At 33.7% G+C, this 14,757-nt stretch overlaps 7 protein-coding genes across 7 annotated transcripts; 3 read left to right on the forward strand and 4 right to left on the reverse strand.

The window, feature by feature from the left end:
* HYPBUDRAFT_8654 (S8 family peptidase) lies at nucleotides 1–2,526 on the reverse strand (the record flags this gene model as incomplete). Its single annotated transcript, XM_020223784.1, has 5 exons — nucleotides 1–1,027; nucleotides 1,612–1,714; nucleotides 1,748–1,842; nucleotides 1,872–1,987; nucleotides 2,014–2,526. 5 exons carry the CDS (start codon nucleotides 2,524–2,526, stop codon nucleotides 82–84), a joined length of 1,773 nt encoding a protein of 590 aa, XP_020078309.1. The 3' UTR covers nucleotides 1–81.
* A 50-nt stretch (nucleotides 2,527–2,576) lies between these two features.
* HYPBUDRAFT_151103 (uncharacterized protein) lies at nucleotides 2,577–3,166 on the reverse strand. Its single transcript, XM_020220329.1, has one exon. The coding sequence runs from the start codon at nucleotides 2,889–2,891 to the stop codon at nucleotides 2,631–2,633; it is 261 nt and encodes an 86-aa protein (XP_020078310.1). The 5' UTR covers nucleotides 2,892–3,166; the 3' UTR covers nucleotides 2,577–2,630.
* Nucleotides 3,167–3,737: 571 nt separating this feature from the next.
* HYPBUDRAFT_159189 (uncharacterized protein) lies at nucleotides 3,738–5,667 on the reverse strand (the record flags this gene model as incomplete). The annotated part of the gene is made up of 1 exon (XM_020222429.1): nucleotides 3,738–5,667. Exon 1 carries the CDS (start codon nucleotides 5,259–5,261, stop codon nucleotides 3,738–3,740), a length of 1,524 nt encoding a protein of 507 aa, XP_020078311.1. The 5' UTR covers nucleotides 5,262–5,667.
* Nucleotides 5,668–7,043: 1,376 nt separating this feature from the next.
* Nucleotides 7,044–8,908, reverse strand: HYPBUDRAFT_130831 (uncharacterized protein; the record flags this gene model as incomplete). Its single annotated transcript, XM_020219433.1, has 1 exon — nucleotides 7,044–8,908. The coding sequence occupies one exon, from the start codon at nucleotides 8,906–8,908 to the stop codon at nucleotides 7,118–7,120; it is 1,791 nt and encodes a 596-aa protein (XP_020078312.1). The 3' UTR covers nucleotides 7,044–7,117.
* A 364-nt stretch (nucleotides 8,909–9,272) lies between these two features.
* HYPBUDRAFT_169182 (uncharacterized protein) lies at nucleotides 9,273–11,581 on the forward strand. Its single transcript, XM_020222832.1, has one exon. The coding sequence runs from the start codon at nucleotides 9,375–9,377 to the stop codon at nucleotides 11,202–11,204; it is 1,830 nt and encodes a 609-aa protein (XP_020078313.1). The 5' UTR covers nucleotides 9,273–9,374; the 3' UTR covers nucleotides 11,205–11,581.
* HYPBUDRAFT_102320 (uncharacterized protein) lies at nucleotides 11,288–12,955 on the forward strand (the record flags this gene model as incomplete). Its single annotated transcript, XM_020218188.1, has 1 exon — nucleotides 11,288–12,955. The coding sequence occupies one exon, from the start codon at nucleotides 11,288–11,290 to the stop codon at nucleotides 12,953–12,955; it is 1,668 nt and encodes a 555-aa protein (XP_020078314.1).
* A 149-nt stretch (nucleotides 12,956–13,104) lies between these two features.
* On the forward strand, nucleotides 13,105–14,502 carry ARP4 (Arp4p; the record flags this gene model as incomplete). The annotated part of the gene is made up of 1 exon (XM_020219916.1): nucleotides 13,105–14,502. One exon carries the CDS (start codon nucleotides 13,105–13,107, stop codon nucleotides 14,500–14,502), a length of 1,398 nt encoding a protein of 465 aa, XP_020078315.1.
* Between the last annotated feature and the right edge of the window lie 255 nt (nucleotides 14,503–14,757).

Raw genomic sequence — 14,757 nt, forward strand, 5'->3', positions numbered from 1 at the left:
AAAACCTCCGTACATCTAGTATTTAGTTAGGGCAAAAACCTCCGTACATCTAGTATTTAGATTAATTGTTACTCTAAGTTATTACAATTCATCATGATCAAATTTGTCGAACTGGCCATTATCACAGTATCCTTTAGGACAACCCATTTCTTTTGCTGCCGATTTGCACGATTCATAATCTTTATAGTAGTCTTTAACTGCATATCGAATGCACATATGCCAATAGCCACTATGACTGAATCCAACTTTATATGTATCTCTTTTTGGATGAGAATCTATTGCGTTATTAGCCCAATAAGCACCAGCTCTTATTAAGTCTTCCAGTGCAGTTGTTTTACAAGATTTACCACCTGTTCTGCATGTTTCTATTGCAACGTATGCTTTGGCATTTTGCCATGATTTACCCATTGGTATTAACATACCAGCAGAACCACATTCAGAATTTGCACCAACCCCCAGCACAAGCTCTCCAATCCATTTTTCGATAGGAGTAGACACCAAATCAGAAATAAATTGCGTGATAGCAGATCCTACCTGATGCTGTCCATATTTCACTACGACATGTAAAGATTTCTTAGTGAAACTTTCAGGGTCGGGTGTATCCTCTCGTTTAGCTTTACTTCTAGTTGCGTTGTCTCCTACATATTGACCGTTACCTTTAAAGAATAAACTATCAACATAACCAACACCATGTAAATGTTTAATGGTTGCACTATGAGCGGCCTTTATAGCTAAATAATTATCTAGTTGACTAGTCCCATCCACTGCTACTTGAAAATAAATCAGCTCATTATTAAGGAGCTGTCTTCCTACAGTGATAACATCACCGTTAATCAAGTCAGTGAAATTATTCCCTATGTCTTCTTGTAACGACTCAAAATCTGAAACCCAATTGAAGCTACCCATCACCCCTTTTAATATTAACAAAGTTATTAAAATAATATTAAACATTTCACTAAGAGTACTAGGTCGCTTCTTGTTTGAATAATTGATTAATAATCTAGTATTATAACGTAAATATAATAAGCTTAACCAACTAAATCGCACAAAAACACTTGGACACTATCCTTTGGTAATTAGTTAAGTTAATCAATGAATAATAAAATATAAACCTCCGTATTGGTTCGAGAAGAATTCCCTGTTTCGAAACTGTAGGAAAAATTTTATGAGAGACTTGACTTTGATGATAATATAATATAGCAGATCTTATTAGCTTGAAACTTATTAAAATTTAACTAATATTGTTCTAAAATTTAGAAGAAACTGTAGGCAATAACTTTGAATAAAGTATATGTATTATTGTATGTCTATTAGAAACATAGGAATTTCCTTAACTTATATATTCTATGGTTCTATGAATAAAAGCACTGATCGTAATAGGATGCACAATAGCACCATATTTAAATACAGTTTAATCCTCTTATTTTACAGTTTGTTCTCAAAATAAAAATTAATTTCAAGACTCGGCAATAACTGTAGGCATGCTTTCACTTCATGGCATGATGGTCTGATTATAACCATTGTCAATATCTAGACAATCTTATAGTTGTTCTTTATTGTCTTTAACCTAGAAACTCTTAAGTCATGGCATAATGACTTGCTTACAAAGACCGAAAATCAGTCAAGTTACCACGAGCACCTTTAAAGGCAAGAAGGTTGGGAGAATCACCATCAGTGATACCTTGAATAACACCTTCAGTAGCATATTTGATATCTTAAGATTTCAGAGTTTGAGGATCCAATAAACCATTTTCGCCGGTAGCGTATTTTGAATTGATATCTGGGTACAAAGATAAATAGTAAGATAATAAGCCGGCAACATAAGGAGAAGCCATCGAGGTACTAGATAATTGGGCGGTATCAGACCGAACATAAGTAGATAAGTATCAACACCAGGAGCAAAGATATCGATACAACGGCCCCAGTTAGAGAAATAAGCCCTGTTATCGGCATTATTAGAAGCACCAATAGTGATTGGACCATAGCTCTGGCTGGAGAGTATTCGCAAGCAACGAAATCATCATTACCAGCAGCAACAGCGATATGTAACCCAGCGTCAGAACTAGCGTTAGTAGCCAGATCCAAAGCATCAGTGGCACCACCACGCATAGACAAATTTACGGTAGAACCTTCCTTTCTTTTAGTTTTAACTTTCTCTTTATCTTTATTAACTACAAATTCAATACCCTTGATAATATCTGAGGTTAAACCAGAACCCAAAGCATACATCACTGCAACAGCAACTAATTCCACTTTTTTAGCAACACCATAAGTTTTGGATCCAATAATGCCAGCACAATGGGTACCATGGCCATTACCATCAATCCATTGCTGGTGTTCTTCAAAAAAACCTCCAAAAAACCTCCATCGCAAGAACTCTCTATTGTTGCTTTGATGATTGTGGTTCTTGAAATGTTGAGGAGTTGAAACATTATTTGATATGAGAACATTGCTAACATGAATAATAGCAGTATTAAAATAAATACGATTGCAAATACAATTGTAATAAGTAAACATGCAATTCATTACATAGATGATGAAGTGTTATACATTTTAAAGTGTAAAAACAGCATTTGGCGAATTGGTTGAGATTTGGGTGCAATTTTATACCAAATCGGTGAGATTTGTACTCAACGAGTCTTAAATATGCAAAAAGACAGAAAAATACAAATTTGAAAGAGGTTATTAACACGGAAAAAGGATGTGAGATTAATTTGAGTGAATAAGACCACCAAGAGTAGTATATTCATTGCCGATGCCAGCGTTTGGTAATTTCCTTTAAGAAAAAGATTCTCGCAAATACGATAGACTGCTCGTAGCAGAATTTTATTAAAGAAACCCAGCCTTAGGTTGATATTGGTAGTTGATGGATTGAAGTTAAAGTTAGCCATGTTGATATCCCATTAGGCACTCTGTGGTTCATCCAAGTTTCGTTCAAGTCGTCAGGGTACTCTTCGTAAGGTAGGATATTATCTTCTTTTGCTTAAGATAAACAACTGATGAGCTTTCTTTTCTGAATGAAAAAAATTAAAGGAGGTTTCTGGTTATTCTCTCCTCGCAAAGTGAGTCTTTATTCAACTCTCGATTATTAGTGAATTATGAAAGTTTATGAGAACTCCTGGACAAAACACCTTTTATTATCCTTTTTCACTCAAACCTTTGGTGACCTTACAGTATTGTATATCAATCGACATGGATTTATATAGATTAATGGATATTCACTTTAATTGCTGAGAGCTGCATTAAAGACTGCATGATAAAATGTAAACTGTGTTGAAAGGATCCTGTTCAAATGCTAACATACAAGAGTCCAAAATTTTTTGGGGTGCATGTTCCAAAACGTATGGAAACGTATCGGGGAGATTAAGACGAGACCGTTTCTTACTATCCGAAGCAGAAAATCACTTAATGGCTAAGATAAGACTTAGTTCCTTGTACGCGATATACTACTTCAATAAAAATGCATGCTATCCTTAACAGTGGCCCTGATTCGCAATTTGGTTTGTCTTGATCTATTGAGAACTTTTAATTTGATGAGGCTCGTGCGAACGCAATTCAGGACCGATATGGCTGCAAAAAGTTTTCACTATTGAAAAAACATAGCCATTGTTATCAATCAATACGATTGAAGGGAGTGATTGTATTCAAACTGATATTTCTCGGTGGCTTTGGTTACAAGTACAAGTAAGTGATACATTCTAGAAACATGAGCAGAATTTGCTATATTAAAAGGCTATTTAAACAGATAAATCTCTAAGAGAGAATTTTTGGATTTTAAATAAGTCATTGTAATTGGATTTAAGTTCAACCTTAGAAGGCTTTCCATCACTGAAATAGAAGATATTAGTACTAGAAGTAGTACCATTCATGAAGAACAATTCGATAACATTTTGGTCAACCACACCGTAGATGTTATATTCGTATTTTTTAGTAGGCTGAATATTAGCAGTAACAACATTTGAATAATAAGGGTTTTGGAAAACGTTTGTTGGTCTATCAAAGTAAAATGCACCGACATCAGCTTCAAACCCAAAACGGATGGATTCTTTACCATTAGAAGAAGTAATATACAAGTCTAAATTAGGTTGTTCTGGATAAGTGATATTTTTCATGGTTTGGAAATCCAACTCAAACTCAAATACACCTGATTTTGTTTCAAATTCAATTGAATCACCTTTTTGTAACTTGACATTCTTTTTCTCTGATGTTTTAGAAACATTGGCTTCAAAAATAGGAGATTCTACTAAACTTAATAATTTCTTTTGTGGGTTGACAGAAACATAATCCAAAGTGAAGTTACGAGCCATAGCTAACATACCTCTCCAATTAGAAGCAGGAACTTTGTTTGCATATTGCCAATTTGATGCCCAAGAAATACCGATAACACCATCTTTTTTTTCAACATTACTAAAAGTTTGTAAAGCGTAATAATCTTTACCAATATCAACAAATCTAGTCAATGAATCAATTGCCTTAAATTCATACCCATCAAAATCACCAACAAAATATTGACTGGCTGAACCACCCCAAGGAGCACCAGGATTGATAGCAAGGAACAAAACCCATTTTGTTTCATTGGTACCAGCAATTGGGACTTCAGATAAACCAGGGCATTCGAATTGGAAACCGGGATAACCAGCACTAAAATTAGAGTGGAAATTCCAATTTTTCAAATCATCAGAACCATAAATTTGAATTTGGTAATCTTGAGCTTCAACAACAGTCATAATCCATTGGTTTGAAGCTTCATGCCACATAACTTTTGGATCTCTGAATTGGGATGATTTGACATCAAGAACTGGATTTTTTTCATATTTGGTAAAAGTATAACCACCATCAACAGAATAAGCAGCTTCTTGTGTTTCAATAAGACCCGGGTTTCTTGTATAAAGAGCAACAATTCTATGTTCAGGGTGGACTGAATCATTGAAAAAACCAGAAGTATTATTACGATCCACAACAACACTCCCGGATAAAATACCTTCACCTCGGTGAGATGGATTAATTGCAGATTCATGTTGAGTCCAGTTAGTTAAATCTTTAGATGTAGCATGTCCCCAATGAAGTTCTTTTTCCCAAAAAGGATTTTTAGGATTACTTTGAAAGTAAATATGCCAGATATCATCTTTTCTATCATAAAACAATCCATTAGGATCATTTAACCACCCTTTCTCTGGAGTAAAATGAAGCAGTGGACGAACTTCAGCAGCACAGGCCAAAACTGCGCATAAAAGAGAAAATAGAAGCACTGATAATCTCATCGTGAGGGGCTTATGTTTTCACTTGCGTTCTTATGTCTTTTCATTTTTTAAGCTCCAACTTTGATGGTTTTCAACCAATATTTATACTCTTATACTTGTATACTTTGGTAAAACTGTTGGACCCATGGGGAGCACAATGCCAACTTATTCCTGACCTAGTCTTTCCTTTTTCTTGGAAAAGACATTGTAGTGTTTAATCGGCACACATCTGGAAAAGCTCAAAGCAACAACGGTTAACTGGAGAAGTATTTAGTCCGGGGAAGTATTTTTGTATCACCTCATCGGTCTTTCTTATATTTTTGGTGGAATTTGAAGCATGGACAGGGCAACAATACAAGTTTTCGAACTTAAATTCACAAAGATTCAAGATGAAATACACAAATGTTAACTAAATGGACAAGAAATCAACGTTTTTATTGTTAATTATCTTAAAATAACTAGTTTTTGCTTTCTTTTATATTTACTTGTAAATTTAGGATCTTTTTTTGTTTTTTTGACATTTAGGATAAACGTTGTTCCATTGCAGTGCATTATTCCGAGTGACACACTGCATGAAATTTACCTCAAAGAAGTCCCGTACCTACGGCAGAGTTGATTAATTCTTGTATTGAGTTATAGCGGAAACGGATAAATTTCATATGTGGGGAGACGGTATCCGTTATAGGAGAATCCAGTTCTGTCGCCATACATGTAGCTAAACAAACCAATAGGGAGAATGGAATGGTTCTATTTGTGAAAAAAATCTCGTTAAATACCTTGAATTTCTTATTTTTGAGTTTGTGAATCTTCCGAAGTTTTTACTCAAGTTTAGGATAGGCAGTCAATGAGCACTGTATCGAATATGTTTTACTTAAACGATTTGAAGACATAATGAAACTATTGTACAAAAAAAGAAAAGAAAAGCTCATTAAACGCATTTCGAAAATGATGATGTCGCTTCAGGCTGCTCTATTTTTTCCAACTTGACGTAAAACCTGGATAATCCCATGGTTACTTGTGGAGATTTGGGGAGATAGAGAGTAACAGTTGAACACTGCTTTTGATATGGGTATATTTCAATTTTTGGTTGGATTGCTGCTAAATTAACGTTGCGGCATTTGAAATGACAAAAAATTGATATAAAATCATGTTAAATTAGCTTTATATCACAAAGTCTACTAAAATTGGTAAGTCTTCAATTGCAAAAGTAACTAAAATTAGTAACCAGGCATGTTATACGTTAGTAGCAATCGATCCAAGACAATTATTGCTATGATTATTAACAATAAAGTGAATAAAATTATCCGAGATTTAACAAAAGATTTCAGCCCGATATACGAACAACTGAAGTAGTCCAATTCATTTCATGTAGAATAGGTTGAGAAGTATTAGAAACTGCTCTTACGTAACAGGTTGAGTAACAAAATTATCTTGATCATCTTATGCGAACCGTTAACTGTAACACAGAGATGGAAAGTTGTCTTTAGCGCATAGACATTAAATAAAACATAATCAATATTGATGATTTTGTTGAACACATTGAATTCTACTTTGCAGTAATCCAAAGTAATTCTTGCAGCCAAGGAAAAGATAACATGTAGATATGTAGCTTTAATATATAGAAGTTGATGTTGATGCTTGGTTTTTTTTTGTTTGATATTTGTAGTATTTTCACAAAAATTCAGGAAATATACTGAAACTGAGTACTTAACTTTTTTCGCAGCCTGGTTTCATCTATAATTTGAAGAATTATGAGTTACATTGTCAAACAGGGATATTGAATACATCTACAGAGGTTAAAGTGCTTCATTGAACTTATCAGAAATGGATATATATTGAGAAAACGACATCTAAAAATTCTAATTTCATGGTAAAGTTTAATATACACTAAGATCAACATCCCAAGATTTGAGGACACCGTCCAGACCAATACTGACAAAAACACCATTCTTTCCATCATAGGAAATCCACTCGAGTCCAGTCACCCCATTTTGATGGGCTAAAGGAAATTTCAAAACTTTCGAAGGTTTATCTACAGAATAAAGAAATAAGCCACTATCTAAACCACCACTGATCAAAAATTTTGAATCTTTAGTCCATTTGGCATCGATAACTTTACTAGTATGGAATGCCCAACGGGTAGTGACAACTGATCCATCTGAAGTTTTGTATAAAGTATATTTACCAGAGGTATCTGAAACAGCTGCCAATTCACCATCTGGAGAAATTCTGATCAAGGAAGGTGGAGAACGTAAGGCCGGATAAGTTTTCGAATGGGATAACGCGGTATACTCCTCGATGGTATTTTTTGATTCATTAGTAATTAAAAGTTTATTGGAAAAAGTATCAAAGTTGGATGAACTGAATGGTAAATCAATTTCATTAGTTTTTTCAAATGAAGAATTGTAAACTTCTACCTTTGATTCATATAAAACAAATAATTCTTTATCATTTTTAATCAATTGTTTAGGTTGCCCAGATAAACCAAGTGATTTAGAATTGGTTTTCAAAGTATCATCCCAACCCGCAGAAACAATAGATCCAAACTCGGTGATACTTGCAATATAATTAGAATGGGCTCTAACTGATTCTGGAATAGGGTCAATAGTATCTTTAACATTCCATTTCATTATGGTACCATCAGAGCCACCAGTGTATAGGCCATCACCGTAATAAATGGCAGTTAATGATTTTTGATGGCCAGGTATCACAAATGATGGATTAGTTTCTTCTTTGAAATAATTCAAATTACCATTTAGAGAAAGAGAAACAATATAATCATTAGCGACTATAACTGAAACCTGTTGATTTTCTACTGACACTTTTGAATCAATCACATAAGTTTTTGTAGATTCAAAATCTAAATTCCATACTTTTAAAGTGTTATCAGCCGAGGCAGTAACAAATGCTGAAGAATCTTTATACCAACTCAATCCAAAGATACCACCATTATGAGCGCCTTCAACTTTTTTAACGAATTCACCAGTTTTACCATCATATATAACAATAGTTCTATCAGAACCAACACTAACTAAGAATTTACCATCCGGAGAAAATTTAACTGCTCTGACAGTATTTGTATGATATCCTCTTAAACTTTTATCGAATTTGAAAGGAGGTCCGTTATAAAAAACCAAAGCCTTATCATCACTAACAGTGGCAGCTCTATAAGGTCTTTGAGGTTTTATATCAACTGCATTAATAGTATCAGAATGACCTTGAATCTCACCAATAGAATTACCAGAATCCCAAGTAAAACAGTGTCCAAACTTATCCTTACCAGCACCAACAGCAATCACTCTGGAACTATCCCCATCCCAGGCAATTGACTTAATTGGCCCAGAAAGAATTTGAAATTCGCTTTTAATATATGGTTGTTCAAAACTTTCTTCACCGGTAACGGTTACATCCCAAATTTTCACAGCTCCTGATTCATCCCCAGAAGCTACGTAGTTCCCAGAAGGTGAAAAGGTTGCCACAGTTGTTGGATGAATATGTTTAGTGAATTGTTTAGCAACTCCGTTTTTGGGATCTAATGGTCTAACAATAATTGATCTTCCACTTGGATACGCAATTCGATCGTTTTTTGCATCATAAGATAAGTGGAGCGACTGTGCTCTGACAGTAGCTGGATGCGGAGGATAAAGATTACTAGGGGTAATTGACATGATTGTTAAAGAATGCTTTATACCATCATTGGTTTAGGTGGCTATATAGAGTTACTATTTTGATTCACCATTCTTTTTCTGGTGAACGCACGTCCATATCTCATTAGTTTTCTACTTCTTTTCTTACTAGTTGATCTTCTTTAATTATTATAATATATAATAGTAAGACTATAAGTCGGTGCTGATTGAGGGTGGTGGATAAAAGAGAGTTCGTACTAGACCCAAACAGCTTCCACACATTAGCAATAAATATACATTCATTCCAGGTTATTTAATTAAAGGTTAGAATCCATTAGATTTATATTTGAATCATTAAAGAAACCGGCTAATGGACTGAAAGAAACATTTAATTTCTAATTCCAACAGCCTTGCTATCATTCCAGTTTCCGACAAATGAAAAGAGAAAGAAACATAATAATAAAATTTTTTTTGCAACATTACCTTGTTGAAATTAGACTATAGTGACATGGCGCCAGAAGAATATAAAAAAGGACATTTTGACATAGAGTCATGCATTGAGGAAAAATGGAAAGGGCTATCTGAATTTGCCCATGAACAGCTTTCTCTAACTAATGCAAAGAAGAATCCAAAACTTGCTGAATTTTATGAAAAGGTAAAGAATGATTCCGCTTGGGTAAGCCTAAGAAATCATACAGGGGACAAAAGTAATACGATACCTCAACAAGAAACTAATAATATTAAGCAAAAATTTGGAAGTGAAAACCCTGAAATTAGTATAAATTTTAATCATAAGGAAGAAAACCAAGAGATGCCCAAAATAAAAGAACTCACTCAACAACAAGAAGCAAGATTTGAACTCAAATGTACTGAAAGAGTTAAGGATATGATTAAAATTAATGATGAGATTGGTAAACATATTAAAAGCGATGCATCTTCCTTATTTGAATTCTTTGATTCATCTAATACCTTGCTAAGACAACACACAAAACTGGTAATGGAGCATCCAAGTAAGTCAGATATACTACGTATTGCCAATGGATTCTGTGAAGATTACTTTGATGAATTAATGACTATTGGGGACACGGAAACCATTGATGATTATATTAATAAGATGGAATATTATTTTGAAAGAGAGCTTGTGGATATTTTTGATTCTTCACATCTTACTAATCACGGGATTGTTGACATGGTTTATAAGAAGAGTTCCATGATTCAATCAAGTCTAGAGGTAGATGAAGATGACGTCGATGACCTCGCCAACAAGTTAGAAGGAATCAATGAATTAAACACAACCAAATTATTAAATAACATTTACTTTTTTTGTGAAAGATTTAAAGTTATCACCGACAAAGCTTTGAAAATATCCAATGGACAGAGGCTAGGTGATATTTCAGCAAGTTTGAGAGAAGACTTCAAAATAATTGTTATTGATTGTCATAGAACAACTTGTATTTTCATTGAAAACGCTCTAGATATTATCAAACATGGTTTGATACATCCGAAGAGATCTTTCCAAACATCTGCCGAGTCTATTATAAGAGAGGCTAAAGGAAGTGATAAATCAAAAATTAGAATTCCAAAGTCTCTTCTTACCAAGGATATCCCTGAATCTATAGCACCACCACGAAATACAAACAAGAATCTTCACAAAAATCCAGTTGAAGCCAGGAATCATATTTTGAAAGTACAAGACTATTTTGAAAAATATTTTGTTCATCCAAAACATTGGTCAATTGTTTTAGCTGATTCAATCCAAGAATTTGTCCTGGAAAATATCCCACAGCATTTTAAGCACGACGGTAATTACATTATAGGAACCCTTCTTCAAGAGTTCAATTATGATTTTGCAGCATATGAAGAATTACAGAAATTGAATGTTATCTTTCCTCATCCCAAGGAGCAACCTCGTGATTTTATGAATAGATGTCTTTCTGTCATTGAGAAATTCGAATTCAATTCAAATTCTAATGCACTTGAACTAATCCAAACTAATATATTGAAATTTATATCCAATTCAGAGTTTCCTATAATGGCCAATAAAATCAAAGCTGCCAAAACAATTGACGAACTAAATGAAATTATGGATTGTTCTGTGCGTCCTCTTAACGCTGGAAATCCGCGGGAATGCAGAAAATTACTATCTCGTGAACTCAATAAAATTGACCACTCATTCAATGACCCCAACAGGGATGAGTTGAGCCGTGCCATTAAAAGTATGCTAGAAATAGCTTTAACTGAAAGTGCTGCAAATGAAAATAAAAAAACCATGTCACGTGATTTTCTCACGAAGGAGAATGTACGGAGGTTTCCTTTGAAGTCTTTTTCGAGATTTTGATTGGTAAATTTGAAATTTCTTTCGTTCGGTTCTTTTAAATTTGGACGAAGGACTTAGTATAGAATATATATTCAGCAAAGATGATGATTCGTGCAGCCAGCCGTAGTACTGTTCGTAAAGTACCAACCACTCGTGGGATCAGCTGTTCTTCCATTCTTAAACAAGCCGAGACCCCAATTGTGAAACCAAATACTTCACCATCTAAACCACCAGGGAATAAGAAGAAGTTTTCCTTTACTAAATTTTTATTTCAAACTACAGTGTTTGCAGCTACTGTTTACGGGGCTACATTGTATGCAGCCACTAAAAATGATAAAGTCTTAGATTTTGTTATTGACCAGCAATTGCCATACCATGAAGAGTTATTAGATTTAATTGAAAAGGGATCTTTTGAAGATTTAAAGAAGAAATTTACCTCTTTACAATCCAGAGCTAGTGAACAATTACCATCTAAAGATCAATTCGAACAATTGACTTCTAAATTAGAACACCAAGGTGAGCATTTATTAGAGGAGACTAAGAAGAAATTTTCATCAAATGAAGAAAGTAAACCTAAAATTACTTCAAAGGAAGAAGGTACTGATACTACACCAGCACAACAATTACAAAAACCAGTTGAAATTGAAGCTGTTCAAAAATCTGTTGAACATTTACCATTAATCAAGATTCATAATTCATCAGTTGATGCATCTGTTAAATCAACAATTGAATCATTCAATGATTTAATTAAATCAATTGAAACTGGATCAGGAGGTCAAAAAAGTGAAAGTCTTATCAAAGCAATTAATGAAAATGTTAGTGTTTTAGCATTAAAATTAAATTCATTAACTAAAAGTTTTGATGATGAATTACAAAGTAAATTAAAAGTTTCTCAAACTGAATTATTATCTTCATATACTAAAAAAGAATTAGAATTAACTGAAAATTTCTTACATCAATTTAATCAAGAAAAAACTAAACTTGAAACTAAATTAAATCAAAGATTAAAACAAGAAATTGATGCTGCTAAAGAAACTATTTCTCAAGCTGCTGTTAACGCAGTTACTATGGTAAGAATTGATCAAACTAAAAAATTTGAAAAATTAGTTCAAGATAAAATTGATCAAGAAAGAAATGGTAGATTAGCTAATTTAGAATCTTTAATTTCAAGATTAAATGACTTAGAAAAATTTTCAACTAGTTTAGAAAGTCAATTAAAATCAAATCATCAAAAAGCTTTAGTACAACAATCGATAAATCAATTAAAAAAATTATTATCTGAAGAATCTTCAACTCCAAAACTTCTTACTCCATATATTCAAAATTTAGCTCAAGTTTCTCAACAATCCAATGACGAATTACTTTCTTTAGTTTTAAAAGATTTAGTTCCTTTACTTGCTAAAGAATCAAATCAATCTATTTTAACTAATTCTCAACTTTTAGCTCGTTGGGAACAATTAAGTCCTGAATTAAGATCGGCTTCTCTTTTACCTCCAAATGCTGGTTTATTAGGTCATTTATCTTCTTTTTTCTTCTCTAAGTTATTATTACCAGTTAAAGGTTCTAAACCAAATGGTAAAGATATCGAATCAGTTATTGGTAGAGTTGAACAAAGTTTAACCAGAGGTGAATTAGATGTTGCTGTGGAAGAAGCCGCCAACTTGAAAGGCTGGAGCAGAGAATTAGCTCGTGACTGGGTCTTAGAAGGTAGAAAAAGATTAGAGGCTGAATTCTTACTTAGTTTAATCGACTCTGAATCAAAAATTTTGTAAAATATATAGAAATATAAAAAAATGATTATTACCGGCAATCACGTGATGAAATATGTACGGAGGTTTTTTTCCTCGACTCTTTCAATTTTTCATCAACAGGAAAATACAAACCAGTAAAACACAAACTAACCATTTAATCTTCAATAACCATGTCAAACTCGGGAAATTCCAACTCAGTATACGGGGGTGATGAAATTAATGCTATTGTATTGGACCCCGGTTCTTTTCGTACCAGAATAGGGTATGCGGGAGACGATTTCCCCAAGATTATAACACCTTCTTATTATACCGAGTCAGTTGATAAGAAAAGAAGATTTGATGATGCAATTGATTATCCCAAGGCAAATCAGCAGGTCAAGCCAATATTAAAGGATAGTGTGATCACCGATTGGGATGCAGCATTGGAACAATATCAATATTATTTTGACGATATATTAAAGATTGACTATCAAGAACAACCATTATTAATAACTGAACCAGTGTGGAATGATATGGAGTATCGTCAAAACTTAGTAGAAACATTTTATGAAAAGTTTGATTTTCCAGCATTATATTTAGCAAAATCTCCCACATGTGTTTCATTTCAACAAGGTAGACCAAATTGTATAGTTGTTGATATTGGACATGATTCAGTTAGTGTTGTTCCAGTGGTTGATGGAATGTGTTTATTGAAAAATGCAGTTAGAACCCATTACGGTGGACATTATTTGGATGATCAAATTGAAGATATGTTAAAAGTTAAAGGAATACAATACGAAGGAAAATATAAAATTAAATCAAAAGTTCCAATGGTTTATCCCGACTCAAATTATACTTTAAAAGATGTGGAAGTCACTCAATCATTTGATGAATATCAAAGAAGAAAAGTATTACACGAATTTAAAGAAACTTTATTACAAGTACCAGAGAAAAAATTAAATGTAAATAACCCACAACAGAATAATGCATTAAAAGAATTCTATTCACAGGATACTTATAAAAGATTATTTGAATTACCAACAGGACAATCAATTGAATTATCCAATGAAAGATTTAAATTGGCCGATTCTCTATTTGATCCTCTGAATTATAAATTTAGTACCGAAGAATTAAATAAAAAATATCCTTCAGATAATGGTGAATTATCTATTAAAGGTCCCTACGATGATTATAGACCATTGAAACGTGCTCGTAAACCTGAATCAACCCCTACTCCGGCTCCAACTGAAGATTCTTCTCGTGCAAGAGGTTTAAGTCAATTAATTACTCATGTCATCTCTTCGGTAGACATAGATTTAAGAACTTCAGTAGCCCATAACATCATCGTTACTGGTGGTGTTTCTCTAATCCCCCAATTGACAGAAAGATTATACACTGAGTTGTCTAATTCAAATCCTGGACTCAAAATTAGGCTCCATGCCATCGGGAACACCAACGAAAGACTCAACCAAACTTGGATCGGTGGTAGTGTTCTCGCGTCTCTAGGAACTTTCCACCAAATGTGGGTCAGCAAGGAAGAATACAAAGAAGTTGGGCCCGATAGAATCTTAACCCAAAGATTTAGATAAAGTTTATGTATTTTTATGTATATTATTTGTTGAAAAATTCAAAACACCCGTACACCAACCAGACGCTTCTCGTAAAAAAAGGCTTTCCCCCACCTCAATTAATACCGTCCCCAACATGTTCACCAACAGTTTCAATCTTGTTTTAAGTTGAAATATCGTAGTATGTGCAGCGTAGACTCAAGATAAGGACCAGAGGTACTGGCAGGCGGACTAACAGGAAGAAAAAGAGGGTAATAAAGGCGTCAGACCCCCATT

Source organism: Hyphopichia burtonii (assembly GCF_001661395.1).
Source record: "Hyphopichia burtonii NRRL Y-1933 unplaced genomic scaffold HYPBUscaffold_1, whole genome shotgun sequence".
Classification (NCBI taxonomy): domain Eukaryota; kingdom Fungi; phylum Ascomycota; class Pichiomycetes; order Serinales; family Debaryomycetaceae; genus Hyphopichia; species Hyphopichia burtonii.